This window comes from Necator americanus, chromosome I (genome assembly GCF_031761385.1).
Source record: "Necator americanus strain Aroian chromosome I, whole genome shotgun sequence".
NCBI lineage: Eukaryota > Metazoa > Nematoda > Chromadorea > Rhabditida > Ancylostomatidae > Necator > Necator americanus.
The window spans coordinates 37,557,466-37,578,824 of NC_087371.1; the positions used below are offsets into that span (position 1 = coordinate 37,557,466).

The window sequence follows — 21,359 nt, forward strand, 5'->3', positions numbered from 1 at the left end:
TTACTTTTGGACAGTTGACGAATGGATCTTCGTCACTTGAGCTGCACCTGCACCATGAGCTAGACCCTCTTCACCTGAGAAGGGTCCGGCGCGCACCTATGCTAGCGAAGTAACCATAAGAAATTTCTTCAAATTTATACACTATTATGCTTTATTCAAGTCAAGTAGAACCAGTGATAAATAAATTCGTCCTTATATTTCAAGAATCCTAGCGTTACGCCACATATCGCATTGTAGTGCTCAGCAAACAAAACACGATTTAGAATTTTTAAAAAAGCGAGAAGTTCACATCAGGGAGAAAACGGTAAATTATCACAACGAAAAGGAGACGAACAGGAATGTCATAGTCTGAAGGATAAGCAGGAAAGCACTCGATGTTCACGAAGTTAATACACGTTTAAGAACGGATGTGTCGATGCTGCAAGGATCCGATAAGTGTCACAAAGTGCACTGCTATGCGGTGAAGACGCTAGCAATAAAACACTAACGAAATAGTTCAGAACAGTAGAAAAATTAAGCACTTGGAAGATATTTTTTATCACAGAAAGGGATACCGATCTGATTAAAGAATGAGATAATACCACATACATATCTGATGAGAATTTCTCAAAGTAGAAAGTATCAGGATATTACTCTTTTAGGGAATATCTTCATAACGACAACCATACAAATAAAAGACCAAAAAATAAAGAGGGCAATAAAAATTAAAGCACAATCGAAACCACATTTGTAGGCGTGGTGTGCAAGACGAGTCCCCTCAGTTCCAAGCTTTGCCGTGTTCGCATCCACTTGTGAGTTCATTGTCGTAAGTCGCTACAAAATTTATAGCTCTAATAACAGAAGGGATTAAATATGTAGTTGTTATCCATGCAAAAATCGTCCTCAGTTTAGGTCAAATATTGCACAATATTCGCTGGTAACAAAGAAAGTACTACGAAAAATGATTAATGATGTTGGCTCATCTTAGCACATTCACTGAGAACACTAAATCTCAGCATTACGAAGGATCGTTCAGTAAGATAGTTCATTGAAAACAAATAAATCACGTAATTAGTAATGCTAATCAAGCCATAACGTTCATAGCGATGCTATTTGCAAAACGGGATCGTCTCTCACAGAGAATTTTCGGTGTGAGAACCCTAGAAACTAACCATGAACGGATTTGCGATTGCGGATTCTAGCCTAAGTCAATTCAAGCAAAACCAGCAGAGCGGAAACTTCAAACAAAATCCGGTTTGTTGTTACTGTTTTAATCAATTAATCTGATTAATATGAATTATTGAATCTGAAATTTTACGATTAGAAGTCAAAGCTCATCTTTCCTAAAATGGTCCATCGCCATTTTCAACCCTGAATTGGAAGATGGAAGTTATGGGAAAGGTAAGCAGTTCCTCTCGGTTTATAATTATATGTTGTGTTTTATTTGCTTCTCCAGTGTTACTTTGTCTACAGGTGCATCTGCAAGCAATGTGAGATGTTTACGAAATGAAGCACTCGTTCGATTCATTTCAACCATCTACTAAAGGCCTCTGTGAACACAATTACTAATTTACCACTCGCAGATTGGAGTAACAAAGAGCTCCAACTGAGTGGAGATTCAGATAACAATTCAATGACCACTTTTCTATGAAAGATGAAGTCTGGTCGCAGAGAAAGCAGGGTGACACCGTATACGACGATCGAGGCATAGTGGGGCTAGAAATAACTGGTAGCGATAACGATCTGAGTTGACAATTTGACAATGATATGTAAGTAAAGAACAAATAAAATTCGTTATTGGAGAAAAGCGAACCTAAGGGGGTGTGATTCTGTAGATGTAAGTGACTCCAACACTAAACATATTCACTACTTATTCGAACTTAGAACGTACGAATTATTTTGAGTTACTTAGAGAATCAAGTATTTTACAGAAATAATTTCCAATAAAATTACAGAGCTACTCAAACGCAAAAAATGACTGTGGACAATCATCTGCACCTAAGAAAAGAATGAAAATAAATGAAAATAGACTGTGATGAACCTTCATGGAAGGAGCATGAAAAAGAGACGGCTTAGAAAACATTTACTTAAAGAAAGTGAATAAATCCACAGATTGAACCTAAAAAAAAAACAAAAGAATACCTTATTGTCGTCCTTCAAGACATTGCCGGCAATGGTCATGTTTTGTTTGAGAGATCTTGTGAGAGAAAGAAGTTCGTTTGCAATATTTTCCTGCTTCTCTTCGTGTTTCATTAAGTCATCAGACCCTAGAAATGTTTTGTTCCTTTCGAAAAGTGACGAAGGTAATAGTACATCGTCAAATATGCGCTTGCACATATTATGTTCATCCAAGAGAAGAATTATTGACAAACTAGGTTTTTTACAAGAATAGTTCTGATGAACTGCTCCAGCTTCTTTCATGAAACATTCCTATAACAACTCAAAAATTGTTACAAATATATCATTCTATATAATAATGATTATCATGATATATAATAAATAATAACGAGCTTATTCTGTCACGTGTGTGTGTGTCAGTCACGAAATTCAAAAAGGGGGGTGCGACGGGTCCACTGGCGCCAGATACCTATAGGAGGGGATGCGACGGGTCCACCGGCGCCAGATACCTATAGAAGGGGGTGCGACGGGTCCACCGGCGCCAGATACCTATAGGAGGGGTGCGACGGGTCCACCGGCGTCAGATACCTACGGAGGGTGCGACGGGTCCACCGGCGCCAGATACCTATAGGAGGGGGTGCGACGGGTCCACCGGCGTCAGATACCTATAGGAGGGGATGCGACGGGTCCACCGGCGTCAGATACCTATAGGAGGGGGTGCGACGGGTCCACCGGCGCCAGATACCTATAGGAGGGGGTGCGACGGGTCCACCGGCGTCAGATACCTATAGGAGGGGGTGCGACGGGTCCACCGGCGTCAGATACCTATAGGAGGGGATGCGACGGGTCCACCGGCGCCAGATACCTATAGAAGGGGGTGCAACGGGTCCAATGGCGTCAGATCGGTGCGCCGGCGCCAGATTGCCATAATATCGGGTGCGACGGATCTACCGGCGTCGGTGGATCCGGTCATTGGTGTGCAATAACTTAGTTTGCATTACGCAAAAGATAAATGGTTAGAGCCGTTTCATAGCCGTGACCACCGAGCGCTTTGCTCTTCACCTTTATGACTCCTCCGCGTGCTTATTTCCTTGGTTCCGGCCCAACGAAAAATGAAGCACTTTAAGCATTCATCCAGGAGCGTCATAATTTGCCTTATGGAAAATGCAAGTCTAGAGTGCCTCGACGTTCTACGAGTAGCTCGAACTCAGCTTGCATTGCAGCGCTGTTTGGAACATTTGTATAAAGCGATGTGACATCAAAAGATCCGATGACACATTCTTTTCCTGAACGCGCTCTCTGAAGCTGTTCAAGGAACATGTTTGTGTTGGATAGATGCGCGGGAACATACTTGAGCAATGGTGCAAGTATAGCGTTCGAAAGCCAAGTTATTCTATCCGTGGGCCCACCTACATTGCTTATGATAGGGCGTACTTTGAATACCTCTGGGTCTCCTGAACGAAAAGAAGAGGAAGAGAGTTTGCTTATTTGTTTTTATTAGCAGGTATAGAACCGGGTAAGCATGAAAATCGCATTTCAGCCTTGTGAACATTGTTTAATGTAACCCCGCAGCCTTTCCGGTCTTTACCCAAACTCTACTGAGATGGTGACCTTGTTTTACGAACTCTTCATGTGACGAAGAATGGTAGAGTATAGCGTCATCCAGATGTTTTCGAGTGATGGCCATGTCTAGTTCACGTTATATGACCACAAACTCTCCTCCCTTATCGCTGATTGTGACCTTTATCTCACCACGTCTTGAGACTTCGCGAATCTCACGTAGGCCAGAGCGTTGCATTGGCGTGAGGTTAGAAATATGCAACATATCAATTTATTGATTCCTTTTCCACACCTCAATAGCCTTAGCAAAACTTCACTAGCAGAAGTTCTCGCATATTTCAATTGTGGATACGGTAACTGTTTTGGGGAAAGCATTCAGTCTGTGTTGAACCACGCTGCAAACCGTAACGTGGAAACGACGCAAAGAGCTCTTCTATTCCTTTCAGATATTAAAGTTCAAAGACTACAGAAATTGGTGAAAAATGATCACGGAAGACCACACCCACTGTGATCAGCTTCTTCATTCGGGATGAGCCAAAACTACGAGGATGCACGAAAACATGATCCCCTATTTCGATCAGAGCTGTTTTTAGCATAATTGGATATATTGACTCGTGCGAACCCGTCACAATATAATGGTGAAGAATTCTTATCCTTCAAATATAATAGCCTCGCAATCATCAAACACCACTCAGGCAACGTAATTCTAGAGCACGCACATTTATTCAATTCCCTTTCCTGCTCAATATCTCCTATCTCCGCTTTGTTTAGCACACCATGCACGATAATATCGGAAGACACACTACCGGATACTACCGGATTCAAACGACTAGAGTGTTCTTTCAGCGGAAATGATTAATGTTCATCCAAAAAGTAGGATATGAAATAATCAGTAGTAAAACTCGTACCTTCCTCTTTACGTTTCTTTTCCTCTCCAAGCAGTTGTTTACGTAAATCTGCTCTGTAAACGGCCCGATTTCGCACGCGCAACTCGGAAGCAATTTCTGTTGACTTGTGTAAAGTGCCATCTGAAGAATTAAATAAAACAGTTTAAGGACTAGCGGAAAGTGAGGGCAGCTTACTCGAATCCTGCGATCGAATGTCAATGGTCGCCTCGGGAAAATGCCGCGGGATGAGATCCAGTTGCGACAGTTTATCTTCTGATGATTTCTGGAAAATGTCGCTCTCACTGCTTACAGAACAGGATCTTGCACCGATAGCGGAAGCAGTAAGTTAAAACGCTATTTAACCGCTACAATATTCTCTAATTGGTGCACAACACGCGGGAACCTCTGCCTTCCGAAAAGAATTAGCTGTATGTGTTATGCTATGTTAAGCATCAGATAGTATGTGTTATGCCGAGACTTAAAATCGTTTCCTGAATCCATCCAATGCACACAACGCTTTCTCAGGCTTCTGAGCTGAACCGATGTAAAGCGGCTGGAAGAAAAGGTTTTGATCTTCTTCTGCTTCAACCAATGTAAAGAGAAAACAGGTCTATAAAAGTGCTACGTGGTTGCGTTCCCAAGCAGTTCTCAAGAACTGCCCTGATGTTACCGCCTACCTCCCTACAAAGCCGCTGCCACCATTATTTTGCTGACTTCGCTGACAGGACAACAGTGGTGGCAGCTTAGGAAGCGGCTCAGCCCACCTAATTCAGATCCAAGGAAATGGAAGGTTTTAAAAATTTCATTATCGAGACCGAGAGTCTAGCTAGAAAACTTCCAATATATTTAAGTGAAAGCTGAATCAACGGCAAACTGTAATCATGCAATGTATGTATCGAAAACACTAACAAAACAAAATACTTACGCAGCTTTCCGCTTCTACTAGAAGTCTCATCTGATTCAACTCTCGTCCGTACTGCATCAACGTATCCGCATTGTGCAAACTAAACATTGCAAGTACTCAACACATACCCTCATAAAACATATTTTCACCTCTTCTCATCGTGCAGTCTGCTGAACAAATTTTCCAAGTACAGCACTGCAGCGTTCACTTTCCACACATTCGCCGCCAAATCCTCTCTAGCTAGCCTTTTTGTTCGTTCAAGGAGACGTAGAAAAGAGAGTTCGGATGTTGTTAACGACATCTGTAAACTACTACATCATTTAACTTACAATTTTGTTAACCAGTCTTGATGCTGGAGAATGCCTAAAAACTTCATCAACAGCAAAAATATCCTATCCATTGCTCTAAAACTTTGCGTGGTACTGTTGGTACGACGCGATATTCCGTTCACTTGCGGCTTTCAACAAAACAAAACTGCTTTCAAAACAGTCGAAAAGAAAAGAGATTGAGGATTTCCAAAGAGCGCGGTCGAAAACAATCAAAACAGTCGAAAAAAAGGAGATTGAGGATTTCCAATTTCGTGAACTACTATTGTCAACACTTATTAAGACAGGCCTCTGTCTTAATAAGTAACTCTGTGACCATAACTCTGTGATATCTTGGCAGGAACATCACAACGATATCGGAAAAGCTGAAGAGCACAAGTTAGAGTTACTTGAAGTTATTTGACCTTAAAGACGAAAACTTATAGATTTGTGAGTCCACTACTGGGACTCGATAAGCATGAAGCATCTACGATATAAAAATATACGAGCTGCCAGACCTGACTTCTCTACCTGTACATTTCACCTAGCATTGTGATATACCCTAATTGGCTGCTAACTGCTTCCTTTCCCCTAAATACCTCGTACTTCCCAAAAATAAAGGTAATACAGTAGCTTACGCATTCTAAGTTCTTTCACTAAGTGAAAACAAGCTAAAGAGGGAAAGGAAAAAATGTTGAAAGGCATATACCCTTCAATGGGGTTTCTTTTTTTTTTCTTGAAAAATAGTTTTTTTATAGTAAAGCACAAAATGTCTCGAAAGAGGAGTGCAGCACTTGTACGACACAAACTTTAACGTTATTACTCTATAGAGGAAAAAAGTAGAATGCGACAGAACAATAACTTTCTTTCCAGTGGGACTAAACTGTAATCACACCTCCACAACAATAAATTGATCCGTATCTCACGACACTAGTCCAAACACTTCAAATCCTCGGTAAATACAAGCCTTTATCATTTATTAACCGTACAAAACAGTGGAAGTATCTGCATAAGACAAACTATATATAAAGATCAATAAGAGTTAACAAGAAACAGTGGAATTTTACATATAAATCCATAACGATCACTTTGACTCCGCTTCCTTCTCCTTCTCCTCATGTTCTTTGATAAGCTTTTCAACCTTAAATACAAAAACGTGAGCGTGAACAGGGAGATCATAGAATGTATATATATTTACATAAGAACGGATAGTTACTAAATCCGAGCTAACCTCACTAGCTGTTAATTCCTCAACAACAGTCTTGCCATCACGGCGTGTCAGAACCGCCATTTCTACTGAAAATGAAAGGTCGTTAGGATGAAAAACAGGACAAAAAGTGCATAGAAAAAAGTAGCGAAATATTCTGGCATGAAATACTTCACTTAAAAAAAAGAAATGTGAAAGAATTGAATGGAAGAGAAAAGTTCTCTTTCTTCCTAAGAAGACTGCAACTTAAGGTTCTGCCAATTGACATAATCGTCCTTACCATCTCGGAAAAGATAATAAACTTGTTTTTTCTTTCTCTTTATTTGGGCGAGGCGAGGGAACGCTAGCCGTACAGAACGTGCTGCCGGTCGTGTAAATGTTCTTTGCTGGATGACAGTTAGACAGTTCAGACATTAACAGTTTATAATAGCTTAGAATTATTGGAAACATATCGTTGCAGTAAGTTCACTGACGTCTAAACCATTGATTGCTGATCAGCGGTAACCAAGATCCCGCTATCTTCAATGGCGGCGGGTCTTTTTTCAGTTCCGTCATAATATTTCCTGATATTGGCTTTTGTTAGCTACTCTGTTGGGAGAGTAACATAAAATCAGGTCTTTTCAAGCGGTATTAATACCCTCCTCATTATTGTATGTTTCGAGCAAATAATAACATTTGAGCAATGATCCAATTACAAGTGGTGCAAAATAAAAAATTGACTATGCATTGGTCAGTTTTTTATTTTGCATTCTCTACATTAGGGCTGGTGGGGCGCAGTCGGTTAGAGGTCCGTTGTAGCCACACGGTCGAGGATTCGAAACCGCCCTAGTGCAAACCAAGCCTTTCATACCTCCGGGGTCGATAAATTGGTACCAGACTTGTCTTGGTGGATAAAAACACTGACTTGATCACCGGCTGGAACTCGTAAGTCATTGTATAGGCCAACACGCGTTCCAAAACCTCAACGATTACGAATTCCAGTAAAACGCATTTGCGCATCCCAAGTGGATTGATACGCCAGATACTTCATCCTTTTTATCCTTTAGACAATGCACTGGCACACACCACGAAGGGCTGCTGCTAAGGATATACGAAAAACAAATATCAGTTCAAAAAAGTTTCGAGAAATCAGCTACGTTCGAAGGTTTCGAGCGGTATGCTAAAAATGAAATAGTTCAACAGGTGAATAAGGACACATGATAAGACTCACCTCCATTATGATGTTTCTTAAGATTTCACTAACAGGTAATATCTTATTACAGGTAAGAATGTGTGTGCATAAGAGGAAAAACGTCTCAATTAGAGCCCAAAAAGGAAAATCTACTGCAATGTAGAGATGTTTAGTTCACTCCTGGGAGCACATTCGAAAAATAGTAAAAATCATAAAATCATAGTGAATTCTAGTGTTCTAGTGGTGAAAACAAAATGCAACTCTGAATGCAGCACATGTCTCTGTATATGCTAATAATCCCGCTCGTGATTTTCTACCCCTAGTAACCCTTAGTGTCTGAGCGCCCTATTTCCCCAATACATAGTAATTTTAGCTTCTTGGTCGAGCCCTTATTTGTTTAATACCTGATAACCGTCTGCTGCTAAAGCATCCGCGGCAATGTCTGGGTGGACATGACATCAACAAAAATCAGACAGGGAGATAGACGAACAAACTACAATAAACTCACCTTTTTCGTTGGTCAGCTTCACATCGAGAGTTTTCCATAAGACTTTCACAGCAAGTTTCTTTGCCTCCGCAAGAGTAGGGCTCTTGTACTCTTGCTTTAGCAAAGACATGGCTGCCTAAAACGCGAAGTTCCGGAGCGAACACAACTTAAACAAAATAAAATGGTGTTGCACCTTTCATATATGTAAAAAGAAAGTAGTGCCAAAAAGATCAGTGCGACAATCCCTTGTAACACTTCTACATATATTTCGCTATCAAGATTTGTGAATTGGAAATGTGCACGTGAACAATGTTGTGGTAGCAGAAGCTTCCCTTCGGAAAATGATAAAAGAAAAGACGTACATAGCTTTCACATGATTAGTAGAACAAAGTCGCAATTAAGATAGAATAATCTTGAAAATTTAGAAACAATGAAAACTGTGCAAGAAGTGACAATTTCTACACTCAAAAAGAGCTGATGTATTTTATATTACCTATATCGACTTTGTCGAAAGAACTAGAATGTTTCAGCTTTCGAAAACACTTTGAGACATTTCAGGCGTCTTGAATATTTTGCACCTCGTTGTTTAAAGCACTCGAAATTTGAGAAAATTGAGAAATTTGAAAAAAAGAATTTGAGGAAGTTTGAGGTCAATTGCGTTTGATATTTCTTGTAACAGAAGTTATGAAAATGGAGTACTAAAGAATCTAACCATCTACATTTTGAACTATACATTTTCTATACTTCAAGATTAGCACATCCGCATCACAAAATGTGAATTATCTGCCAACTCCTCTTTTCATATATTTTAGAAAAAAGGATACATGATATCACATAATAGCATCGCACGTAAAAAAAGACTCGAAGCATTGTATGGGCCAAGTCAGAAGTTTTGAACCACTCAAAAAGTCAGTATTAGTGATAAAAACGACACACTATCAAAATTGTTGTTGATAAATTTGTCAAAAATCCGAATGGGAGTAGCAAAACTATTAATAAGATGTTCAACGTACCCGATAGCGAGTTTTTAGCGTTGAAAAGATGATAAAAATAACAGAAAAAATAAATTATAATCGTAAAGTGGTCTGCGTGCAACCAAAAAACAGTCCCCATAAAAGCTGAAGTACGAGTAAGCTCACCTGATGATTGTTCCCAATACAGGTAGCTTTCCATCCCGTATAGTTCCCCGATGGATCTGACTGATACAACTGGTACCCATAATGCTTATCCCATCCCATGTAGAGAAGTGATACTCCGAATGGTCGTTTTCCTAAGAAAACAAATAGTCGAAAATGACTGATTTAACTATAATACTATTGCAGTATAATGATCTTGAAGCAAGGTGACATGATCAAAGAACATTGTATGCTTCGAAATCCAGCATTCGCTACTAATAAACACTGGCTTAAAGGCATCACCCCACGAATCTGGAATGGTACGGATTTCCGGTGGAGTAATCGTATACGGGGTTGTAGATTATGGAGAGGAGGGTGATTCCATCCATTTCTTCCTAATTGCCGTGGAAAACGGTCCGGAAGTACGGCTTCGAGCGTTCCGGCGCACTATTTTCTACAAGGAGTTCGACTGGAGCGCGCCAGCCCTGTGCAGCGCCTGTGGACGGAACCACACCCTTCTCCATAATCTACTATCCCGTATACGAACACTCCACCTGGAATCCGCACCACCTCAGATTCGTGGTATGCTGCCTTCAGGGCGGGTTTAGTGTAGCGGTTGGAGTTTGCGCTACCTGCACGATTCGAATCCGCCCTAGGGTTCGCCAAGCGTTTCATCCCTCCGGAATCGATAAATCGGTACCAGACTTGTCTGGGAGGATAAAACACTGACTTGAAACATCGGCTAGCCCCCGCAAGTCATTGTATAGGCCAGTTACACGTTCGTGAACCTCAAATGATTCTGAATTGAAGTGAGCGTGGCGGCGCATCCCAAGCGGATTGATTAACGCCAGACACTTTATCCTTTTAAACACTGACTTAGGAGCTCCAGATACATTTTCCCAAAACTGACTTAGAATCACAGGGAAATCTGCCTAATTAACAAAAACTACTCACCACCTATTTGAGTGTAGCGCTGCTTCTCGTTGCAAAGATTCTGTACCAACTGTTCAACGGGCATTTCTTCCCCATATGACAGCTTGTACTGCGCCGCCCACCTTGGAATGTTGGACTAAATTTCAAGATGTCTTCATAATGAGAGGAATAAATGAAGTACCATCTCAGGTGATTAATTAGAATATTGGCGTCCGCAGTAATTCCAGCAACGGTGCAGGTGATGTTCTCCGAAAGCCGATAAATCTTCTCAGCGAGAACCTGTATATGACGAAAGTATGAAAAGTAGAGTGAAAGGAGGAAATATTTAGAGCACTCTGAGGTAAGCGCAGTGAAAGCAAAAACGAGTTCAAAAAAAACATCGTATTACTGAACACTTTTCTTCACATGGCAGTTTTTTGGTAAGAAGTTTCTTTTCGACTTCTTAATATATTGAGATAAGATACAGACAGGAGAACACTGAGACAATCTCAAGAAGACTTTTTTTTTAAATTGTTGTTAGTTCAAAAGAAAATAGAGTCGAAACGAAAGCGGAACGCCTGAGGACACCTTATCCAATATCAGATCATCGACTGTGACAATCAGAAACTGTCAACCACTCCTTGAAATGATAATTTGCACAGGTGATTTGAAATGTCCGAATTATGTTCAAAAATTGGTTACGATGCAGATTTCATGTATGTAACATCAATTCATGTGGTTTGATGGAATATAAATGACTACAACGGTGAAGATCAAAAACTGCACGAAAGAAAGTTTGCCGGCTACCAAAAAGTACAACTCAATGACGATCATTCCATTACCTCCGTTTCGCACACGACTGACAGCGTGGAAGCATCCTTTAAATGGTTTCGAAGACGAAAAAAAGCAAGATTTCGATTAAGGTAACAAAACTACTAATGTTAAGAAAAGGAGAACGACAAAAATTTTGGTATCTAACTGTATGTATAGGGCACAATGCATTTTGAATAAGCAGCACTTTCTCTCTAATGTTGTTGAGACGCCTTGAGAAATCCCAGTAGTTCACAGCTTTTGATGAGTTTTGACCTGATCTTTCTGCAGCCTACATAATTGTAAAGCTCGATAGAATACGAAACATCGAAATATCTTCTATTTTTCTGCACAAAAAATACCACAGCAGCATCAGAGGCCTACCATCCTAGGGGAAAATGTAGTTGAGGGCCCATCCAAGTGTCGCTCTTATTTCTCGACGGTCCAATTTACTTTTTTTCCCTTGGTAACTTTAGCTTACATGTCATAGATCCTCTAAGAATAATCCTTAAGCCTTAGAACCCGATTGATTTAATTGATTACTCCGAGAAATAAGTGCACCTTCACTATGTGCCCCCCCCCCCCCCCCCAACTACATTCTACTCACACCTCATTTAGAGAAAGAGAAGTGGAAGTAACAACAAAAAGAAAACATAATGAACATACAGTGTCATCAAGCAATTTATGCACATTTCTTTTCTCCGCAGCGATTAGGATACCATCCGTAGAAAGTATACCCAAGCAAGTTCCAGCATGACTGATTGCCTCCATAGCGTACTCGACCTGATTGAAACAAACAATCTTAAAGTGAAAAAAGTGGGATGTGTACTTACCTGATACAGACGGCCTTCTGGAGAGAATATAGTGGTGCGGCTATCATAACGTCTTGCCTAGAAGCAAACGAAGTTTCAAAAAAGAGTAAAGAACATGAAAACTGAGGTAGTAGAGACCAAAAGATCATAAGCGGCACAAACACACCATGTCCTAATCCCTGAGATAAGTTGAATCGGTCCACCTGAAAAAAAAAAAACCAATTGTAGTACTATGTTCTTGCAGAAACAACCAAGAAGACAACATGAAAGAATAAGAACCGGCAAAATCTGTATGGAAACGAAGATGATGATTGAAATAATAATTACGACGACACTCCAAGCAACAGCCAAAACCCGAGCTAGCTCATTCGAACGTTTTGAAGCTCGTTTCACCTCCAGTATTTTACGGTGAAATATCCGTTTTGGATAAGATGGTGGGGTTTATCGACGTTCTACGAGGTAGAAAGTACATATTAGTACTACAAACTCCAGAACCTAACACTGCTAATAGTGCTTGATCAGGTATTAAGTCGAATCGAAGAAAGAAACATAATTTTTCCTTCGAAAACAGAGGTCATTCATTAAAAAACGATCAAGTGCAGATCCTCTAACGTAAGTCGACTGATTGAGAACCTTAGCGAGAGATGATGATGAAGGCAGTGACAGCAACGAGAGTGATCTTAAAACAAGTTATCCAGTGCAGAAAGCCATCAAAACTACGGAACTCAAGATAATTCACATAGTGGATCGACAGATATACTCCTGCAAAGCCATCCATGTGCCTGCACAACTTTTCCTACGTTGATTCCACGTCGCACAGTACAACAAGCAGCTCCATCGCGAAAAGAGTGAGCTGTGAATCGGCGATAGTCCAACCCTGATTCCAATAACGGTTTTTAGATTTGTAGGTCACGTTGTGCCTTTTTGGGGGTCTTCCACCTTTGCTCTTCTGAAAATAAAGGTGGACACTTTGAAAGGAGAGCACGTATCACATATGAAACTCATAATTCTCTATTCTTTTCATCGAAATTTCACTGCTGCCCGTGATACACCATGATGCATCAATGATGCATCAATTCTGAGAAACGCAAGGGAGCGAGTTCATTAATTCGAAGGAATGCCGAGAACGCCAGCAAGAGCAATGTTGCTGCTTTAAGGGATGCCATCGAGACATCTTGTAATTCCCACTCTGTGAATAGATCGGCGTCATTCTAATTCTGTCATCCGTAGTTTTCGAACCTGCGCCTTCCGAAGAGAACTGCGACTTGAACGCAGCGCCCCAGACCACTCGGCCAGAATGAAGCATTCGTATTTGAAAAGCTCGAACCTCAGAAGACCGCGATAACCATTCAAGCCATTAAATATCGCCTACTATATAAGTTGGCTGAGTCATTGTTGAAATTTTGAAGTTTGTAAATAAACGTGAACTCAGCATTGTTGAAAGAGCGTCTTTTTGTGAGAAGAACTGGCAATTTGAGGTACTGAAAAAAATCATAGAGGCTGCAAAAATTTTCTCCAGTTTCGCTACTCGAAAACCATGACCGGCTGTCATCCAATGTTAGCGCCTAATTCAGTTCTCGTAAAAGAGGAAGAGTTCTAAGCAAGTATCCGCGGGAAATGAAACTTTGCCCGTTTTCAGGTCATACATTGTCAAAAATGAATTCTCGAAGTATATTTGAAATAAGCAACTCTTTTACTTTCGAATGGTATTTTCAAAATTTAATTTTGCCTACTACCAAGAATTCCGAAAGTTTGCGACGGACTAATCCGTTGGCGACGGGTTTTGGGAGACAAGTTAGTAGCAGTGTTGTATTTTGCTTTGGGGCAGCCCGCATCTCTACAGATTGCGTGTTTTCTGCCCGGCATGGATAAAAATGGGGAAATTGGACACATTTCTTACAAAAAAAAACCCTCAAATCCCTCCTCCACATCCATCCGGACGGTCCACCGGCCAGCATAGGCTTGCTTAAGCTTATTTTGCCTTAGGCGAACCCCCATCTCCACAGATTGTGTTTTTTCTGTCCGGTTTGGGTAAAATGTTGAAAATTGGACCTATTTCTTTCAGAAAACCCTCAAACCCCTCCACCCCATCTATCCGGATGGTTCACCGGCCATCTTAGGCTTGCTTAGGCTTAGCTTAGGCTTATTTCTTATAGGGCCGGCATCTCAGATGATTGCATTTTTTTCTGCCCGGTATGGGTAAAATTGTAAAAATTGGACCCACCTCTTCCAGAAAACCCTCAAACTCGTCCTCCAAATAAATCCGTATGGTCCACAGGCCCCCTTAGGCTTAGCTTAGGCTTAGCTTAGGCTTATTTTTTGGCGAGCCAGCATCTCTACAGATTGCGTTTTTTTCTGCCTGGATTGGGTAAAATTGTGAAAATTGGAACCACCTCCTCCAGAAAACCCTCAAATCCATCCGTATGGTCCACAGACCCCCTTAGGCTTGTTTAATCTTATTTAGCCTAGGCAGTGCTGGTCTCTCTAGAATGCGTATTTGTAGTTGGGTGGAACTGTTAATGTCCTGCTATTTTCCTTTAGAAAACACTCCAACCCCCCTGCACAACGTTCGGGGTGGAAAATGTTACATATTTTATGCTTACAATTCATATTAAGTGTGGAAATTTGAACGATTACGATATACGTGCAGATGACTTAAAGGCGAGTTGCTGATATTCGATTTGTTACACCGCATTGAGGTTTCTCATGCTTCTTTCAGTGCGCATCGTTAGGCATTACTATAACGAATCATATTCTCTTAAGTCCTAGCAGAAGTTTCGCATGAACTAACACTGACCTCTTGTTGGAAAATTTGGAAATGGTTTATTCACAAGCAGGATATTGCTCCACGTAAATTTTAACAGTATCATTTTCAAGCTCTTGCACGCGCATCCATGACTAGTCGGCAAAAAAGACGACTGAGGCAAATAAACAACCGTTCAATTCAACGATTTTATTGTATACGCTCGCATTCCTCGCGTATACTAAAAAAATTGCATAGCACGAAACTTTCACTTGCCCTACCAATAGTAATAAAATCAGAACATATTTGTTAGAAATTGTTCGCCAAAATGGGCAGCGGATTTGTCCCTAAATCAAATCAGTAACGGAATAGAAGCTTACCAGATTACTGATGTGTATATAGTGTTCAATTAGTACAAAATTATGTCAATTTATTGTTTTTATCTCGATTAAAAATAATTAACGAATCTGAAGCGTCAACAACTGGAGCTTCGACTTCCTCTTCTTTTCCAGAATTGTCTGCAGTTCTTGTCGAAGCATCACATTTCTTTTCACCTCGAGTTTTCCACCCATGAATGCCTAAATTCATAATTCTTCGCTTTTGATCTGGCCTGCAATAATATTTTCTTTTATTGATGACATTGATTTTATCACCTGTGAGTTTGGCTTTTCATTAGCTATATCGAAGAAGTCATCGCCGGAGACCGTCACAGTAACTGTAGGCCTCTTTTCATTTTTAGCATCACCTTAATCCGGTGGGGATGAGCCCTTGAAGTCGAGTTCTAAATTTGTGTTTTTACTGCTTTTGAAGCGCTACAGTCAAAATATATAGAAGAAATTGAAATAGGATTGCTTTTATGTTATTCACATCTGCAGGATCTTGCTGAAATCGCTGGATTCGAAGAAAAAAACCTCTGGAGCTGAGTGTCGAAAGAATATTGAAAGTTCTTACAATCTTCAGCCTTCGCGTTACGGACGACTTTTTCAGCTGATCGATAGTGCTTCACCAAAAAATGCTCAAATAAATATTCTATTAGTTCAGTAGATCTTTAGTAGTAAAACTCACATGTTCCATACCACCCTGCTCCGGCTTAGAAAGCTCTCGTTGAAGGACTCGTGGCAGAGGTATACAACCATTGGAGTAACATATTCCGGCTTCAAGGCCTCGATAATGGACGAAAAATTATGAACTCAGCTCAAATGCTGGCTTTCCCTGGCGAAAAACACACCTCTAGAAGTGTGGTTTGAGTTAGGCGAGATCCGGCTGCTGGGATTGCTGTTTTTGCAAGTATATTGTATTTTGCTCCTTCTTGAGCTAGTGAGTTGGAAAATCCAACAAGGGCAGACTTCGCTTAAAAACTGACATAAGCATCTATACGAACTTATATCTCCGCAAGAATATTGCGGTTTTCAGTAGGAAGCTTACAGTAACGTGAATCCGTAGTAGCCCTTGTCGAAGGGAAAGTGAAGTGAACTGATGAGAAACAGCAAACAGCTGGGGATAATAATTTCCTAGATCGGTAATTAAGCTTATTCTATGAGATAAAACTTACTACCTGGTTGATACCGCTGTCAACGGAATTGGTTTGCAAAATATACTCTGAAGATAGATCAGGCATCGCTTTAGAGGAGAGTTCTCGGTGTTTTTGAGGAAATACCATTAATAAACCAGGTGCAAAAAGTAGCAGACGCCTTATCTACAATCGTTGGATATTAAATTGACAATGCAAAATGTAATGAGCACCATCAGCGAGGGGGGCGAAAAAAGTAAAGTATTTCGCTTTTTTTTGCTCTTTGGTAGTTTAGTTCAGTAGCTTTCTTTGAATAAGATCCACAACTTTACTGCTTCTTTGGTCTTATAGTTGGAAACTTTTTTTTAAACAAAAAACCGGTAGAGGATTGGTAGAGAGATCGTCAGTTGCTTGAATTAGTTTTCATTTAGGGTAACCACCCTTTTAGAACTGACTCACCAATGACTGTCTGTGCCATTGCTAAGGATTGCTACGGGCCCTTGACAAATGACCCATAGCCACATCCAAAGACACACGAGAACTGTCTCCGGAGATTCTGCTTGGTTAAACTCACCAGCTGCGTAATTAGTTTGACCGAAGTCCCCATAGATGTCCGCAATTGATGACGTCACAATAATTCGCCCGTAGTTCTGTTTCCTCATATAAGGCCAGGCTGTCTTCTTTACGGAATAAGCTCCTTTCACGTGTACTCTGAAGATTAAGTCTGGAAGTGAATAAGGTTACAATTCATTGCTGTTCATTGACAAAGAAGGTCCCCTCACCCCAGTCGAGATCCGTCATTTTCACAAGCGAAACATCACGGAGAATCCCAGCATTATTGATTACAATATCTGCAAACTATTTTATCCGAATGATCCACAAATTGACCCCTTTACCCACCGACTCGGCAAAAAGCATCAATGGCGGTTTTTACAATCTTCTCGCCAAATTCTACACTGTCGTAGTTAGCCACTGCTTGTCCACCAGCAGTTTTAATCTCATCGACAACCTCAAAATAACCACCCATAGTGAAAATCTCCCAAAATGATGAACGACGTCATCAAGAATTGGGCGAGAAAAGAAAGTCAAATAAGTTAGAAATAAGATGAAGAAAAAGGCTGAGATGTCATCTGGCGATACTCGGAAGAAATTCTTGAAGTGAACAAGCGCTTCTGAGGGCAGGAAACTTTAGTGTGAGGCTTCCCTAACAAAGCTATTTAATACTGAAGTTCCTTAAACTTAATAACTACATTACAGAAGGTTAAAAAGTAGTTCTGAGAATTCTAAGAGTTTTGCACTTCTAAGAATTTTGCATGAAGACAGTTAAGTGCTCGCAGTTGTATGAGAAATAGAAAACTTTTGGTTGTTCTAATATCTTGGAATTAACAATAATTAACATTAGAACACCTAATTTTTATTTTGAGAAAGCAGTGACAGTGACTGTGCGAAGCAGTGACAAGACTTTACTACTCAAAAAAAAAATCATAAACATAAAATAACGTAGAAGGCTGCAAGGCTAGACTGTGTCTTGCTGTTATAAGGGGTATTCGATCCGTTTTGAATGAATTTGAATTTTTGACGGATGAATTTGAATAATTCTCAAATTATTCTTTAATCACTTTATTTTACAATAAAATATGGGAAGAAATCCTGAGTCATTATATCTTTTGTGAACACACAGAAACCGTTGATAAGAATCGATGTTGATTGACGTTGTCCGTGGTCAAAACAGGTTCCGATGATTTGGATCGCCGGGAAAAGGAGCAACAGCGGTGCAGGCTATCCGTGAAAGAGCTAATCACCTACTATATTGGAAAAACTTTGCTTGTATTACAAGCATCCAAACATATCTTGGAACTGTTTTTAAAAAATATCCGTTATGAGGTTATGTTCATGAGCGTCCTAGATCGTAGATCAAAAGCCTCGTCAATAGGAAACCGAATGTTCTCGAACCCAAAGCAGTCATATCGACGTCCATACCGTTGTGGTGCGGTGTTCGACGGTTCCTTTTTCCCGCTCCAACGTCAATAATCCTGAACGTCTGGAAGCAGCCTCAAAGCGCCAGAGGTGAGTTTCGAAAGAAGATTAACTTTGCGTGAATATTACTTATAAGGAAACTAATTAAAAACTAGTTAGACTCCAAACTGTAACGATTTGAAGTTCCATTAATTTATGATTATTTTAAGGAATATTTTCTTATCTAAATTTCATTTCCAAGGTTTTTTTTTGGCAGTGGAGTTGAAATTGAAGAGAAATCAAAACTTTCCGTTTCTGATTCACGCTCTTCTCATAAATGTTCATTTCAGTCAATTATTTTTCCTCACTTTTGGCCATGAAAAAAAGATGATGAATGGGGCAAATCAATGTTCTTGAATGTAATGAGTCTGATATCGACCAACCATCTACAACTCTTAACCTTAATCGATTTCTTGCAACTAACACCGGGAAGTCTTGGTCTTAATCCTACAGATAATAGCGAATGCAATGTTTTGTTAGCGATAATCTAGCCCCTTTCATTTGCGTTTTCTCCCAGTGCATGGATTCAAAGTGTTATTTTTATGGGCGCTGATTTGGAGCTTCAGTACGGATGTTGTGAAACGCGATCGACTGCCACCGCTCTGCCACTTAGCGTGAAGCAAATATTGTGTTAAAGGCATCACCCCACGAAATCTGAGGTGGTACGGATTTCAGGTGGAGTATTCGTATACGGGATCGTGGATTATGGAGAGAAGGGTGATTCCGTCCATTTATTCCTAATTGCCGTGAAAAACGCCTCGGACGATACGGCTTCGAGCGTTCCGGCGCTCTATTTTCTACAAGGAGTTCGATTGGAGCGCGCCAGCCCTCTGCACGCGTCACCTCTTCCGGACCGTTTTTTACGGCAGTTGGGAAGAAATGGACGGAATCACCCCTCTCCCCTCTTTCTCCATAATCTACTATCCCGTTTAAGAATACTCCGCCTGAAATCCGTACCACCTCAGATTCGTGGGGTGATGCCTTTAATGAACTTGGTGCATGAAAAAACCATGCAGTAGATTTATCGACTATTGATGAGAGGAACAAATTGTGGATGTGGTTCTATTGACCGCTTATAAATGAGGAATTTTGGATGTATAGTAGGGTCAAAACGACATGAAGCAGGGTGCAGTTGCGTAAGTGGTTGCGCTCGAAGGGGTGCGATGGAGCGTAGCGGTTAGGATCAAGTGAGGATCTCTTACATCTTTCATTGTTGTAGTTTGTGATGGTCCCACCCCGATTCCAACCGCCATCTGCGCCGTGCCGCTACGAGCGCAACCGCCTACGCAACTGCATCGTGCTTCATGTCATTTTGTCCCGACTATATTTCTTGCGACATTGTATTCCTACGACAACCGTTTGCAAACTAACAGTTTTTTTTATAATATTTTAGGTGCAACGTCGAGTTTTCTGTTCAAGCAGTCTAGCACTTCATACCTTATCTAGTAAGTGATTCTAATTCCTTTGCATTCGTTTATTAGTAGGAATTGATTTCGAGCCGTAAACTAGTTCGTAAAAAGGAAACTAATCATGAGAACAGTTTGATGTGAAAAAACAAAAAAAGTACTTTTGTGTAGAGATGAAGCTGTGAAAAAACCAAGTAACCGCTTCATGTAACGCACTAATGGTCTTTCTAGTTTAATTTATTTTGCTGTTAAGGCTATCTGTAATTAAGACCGTTGGCTAAGTTTTGGCGCAGCTGCAGTAGTCGTTAGCAGGCTGAACACTAGGGTCCAATTACAAGAGTTTCTGTTGAGTCTTTGCAGCAAGGGCGCAACTACACTGGCTATTAGTGGGAGCCGTGCGCAACACCATAATGCCAGTAGTAGTTGTTGTCTTTGCCGCCACGGCGCAACTACACTGGTTGTTAGTGGGAGCCGTGCGCAACACCACAATGCCAGTAATATGCTTTGCCGCCACGGCGCAACTACACTGGTTGTTAGTGGGAGCCATGCGCAACACCATAATGCCAGTAGTAGTTGTTGTCTTTGCCGCCACGGCGCAACTACACTGGCTATTAGTGGGAGCCGTGCGCAACACCATAATGCCAGTAGTAGTTGTTGTCTTTGCCGCCACGGCGCAACTACACTGGCTATTAGTGGGAGCCGTGCGCAACACCATAATGCCAGTGGTAGTTGTTGTCTTTGCCGTCACGGCGCAACTACACTGGTTGTTAGTGGGAGCCGTGCGCAACACCACAATGCCAGTAATAGTTGTTGTCTTTGCACACCACAGCCACTATATTAGTGAGCCGTGCGCAACACCACAATGCCAGTAGTAGTTGTTGAGTCTTTGCCGCAACGGCGCAACTACACGAGTAAGAATGGTCATTAAGATTCAGAGAGGAAGCTAAACTTAAGTCTTAGCTAAAATGCTTAGGCTGTCCTCAGAATTGTGTGTTTCGAACGCGGTTTTGTCAAAATTGTTTCATTTAGACAACTTCTCACTGAGAAATGCTAATACAATAACGTCATTTCACTTTCACATCACTTGAGGTATTTTCATTTTTTAATGAGAAGATGCCGATGGCAAAACCGCGGTCGAAACTGACAATTCCGATCCGCTGAAAAGATAGGGCACTCAATTCAACTGCGTCTTCTATTTGTGCTTTACCTCATAGACACGTTCGGATGTAGCACAACCAGCAAGAGATCCGCTGTAGCCGCACGGTCGATGGCTCGAAACCTAATGCCAACCAGGTCTTTCATATCCGGGGTGGACAAATTGGTACCAGACTTTATGGGAGGATAAAAACACTAGCTGGGTCACCGGCTGGCACTACCAGTCATTGTATAAGCCAAGACGCGTTCCAAAATCTAAACG

General features: G+C 40.9%; 4 protein-coding genes across 10 annotated transcripts; 2 read left to right on the forward strand and 2 right to left on the reverse strand.

Moving 5' to 3' along the window:
- On the reverse strand, window positions 1–5,749 carry RB195_008071 (uncharacterized protein; the record flags this gene model as incomplete). 2 transcript variants are annotated; one of them, XM_064182066.1, is made up of 7 exons in its annotated part: window positions 1–74; window positions 723–813; window positions 2,122–2,246; window positions 4,566–4,685; window positions 4,740–4,827; window positions 5,470–5,548; window positions 5,598–5,749. In XM_064182066.1, 7 exons carry the CDS (start codon window positions 5,747–5,749, stop codon window positions 1–3), a joined length of 729 nt encoding a protein of 242 aa, XP_064038803.1. The 2 variants fall into 2 exon arrangements, with proteins under 2 accessions (XP_064038803.1, XP_064038804.1); XM_064182065.1 differs by lacking the exon at window positions 1–74 and having other exon boundaries at window positions 622–813.
- Window positions 5,750–6,837: 1,088 nt separating this feature from the next.
- On the reverse strand, window positions 6,838–17,547 carry RB195_008072 (uncharacterized protein; the record flags this gene model as incomplete). Of its 6 annotated transcripts, XM_064182067.1 has the most annotated exons (12): window positions 6,838–6,894; window positions 6,985–7,049; window positions 8,640–8,754; window positions 9,758–9,888; window positions 10,688–10,788; window positions 10,848–10,945; window positions 12,122–12,238; window positions 12,289–12,345; window positions 16,239–16,360; window positions 17,095–17,244; window positions 17,303–17,371; window positions 17,421–17,547. In XM_064182067.1, 12 exons carry the CDS (start codon window positions 17,545–17,547, stop codon window positions 6,838–6,840), a joined length of 1,209 nt encoding a protein of 402 aa, XP_064038805.1. The 6 variants fall into 6 exon arrangements, with proteins under 6 accessions (XP_064038805.1, XP_013298704.2, XP_064038806.1 ...); XM_013443250.2 differs by lacking the exons at window positions 16,239–16,360; window positions 17,095–17,244; window positions 17,303–17,371; window positions 17,421–17,547 and adding an exon at window positions 12,434–12,436; XM_064182068.1 differs by lacking the exons at window positions 6,838–6,894; window positions 6,985–7,049; window positions 8,640–8,754; ... (5 more) ...; window positions 17,303–17,371; window positions 17,421–17,547 and adding exons at window positions 15,469–15,588; window positions 15,664–15,755; window positions 15,962–16,025; window positions 16,087–16,173; window positions 16,436–16,521 and having other exon boundaries at window positions 16,980–17,182.
- A 673-nt stretch (window positions 17,548–18,220) lies between these two features.
- On the forward strand, window positions 18,221–19,982 carry RB195_008073 (uncharacterized protein; the record flags this gene model as incomplete). The annotated part of the gene is made up of 3 exons (XM_064182072.1): window positions 18,221–18,252; window positions 18,454–18,587; window positions 19,930–19,982. The coding sequence occupies 3 exons, from the start codon at window positions 18,221–18,223 to the stop codon at window positions 19,980–19,982; spliced, it is 219 nt and encodes a 72-aa protein (XP_064038810.1).
- Window positions 19,983–20,352: 370 nt separating this feature from the next.
- On the forward strand, window positions 20,353–20,814 carry RB195_008074 (uncharacterized protein; the record flags this gene model as incomplete). The annotated part of the gene is made up of 1 exon (XM_064182073.1): window positions 20,353–20,814. One exon carries the CDS (start codon window positions 20,353–20,355, stop codon window positions 20,812–20,814), a length of 462 nt encoding a protein of 153 aa, XP_064038811.1.
- Window positions 20,815–21,359: the final 545 nt, after the last annotated feature.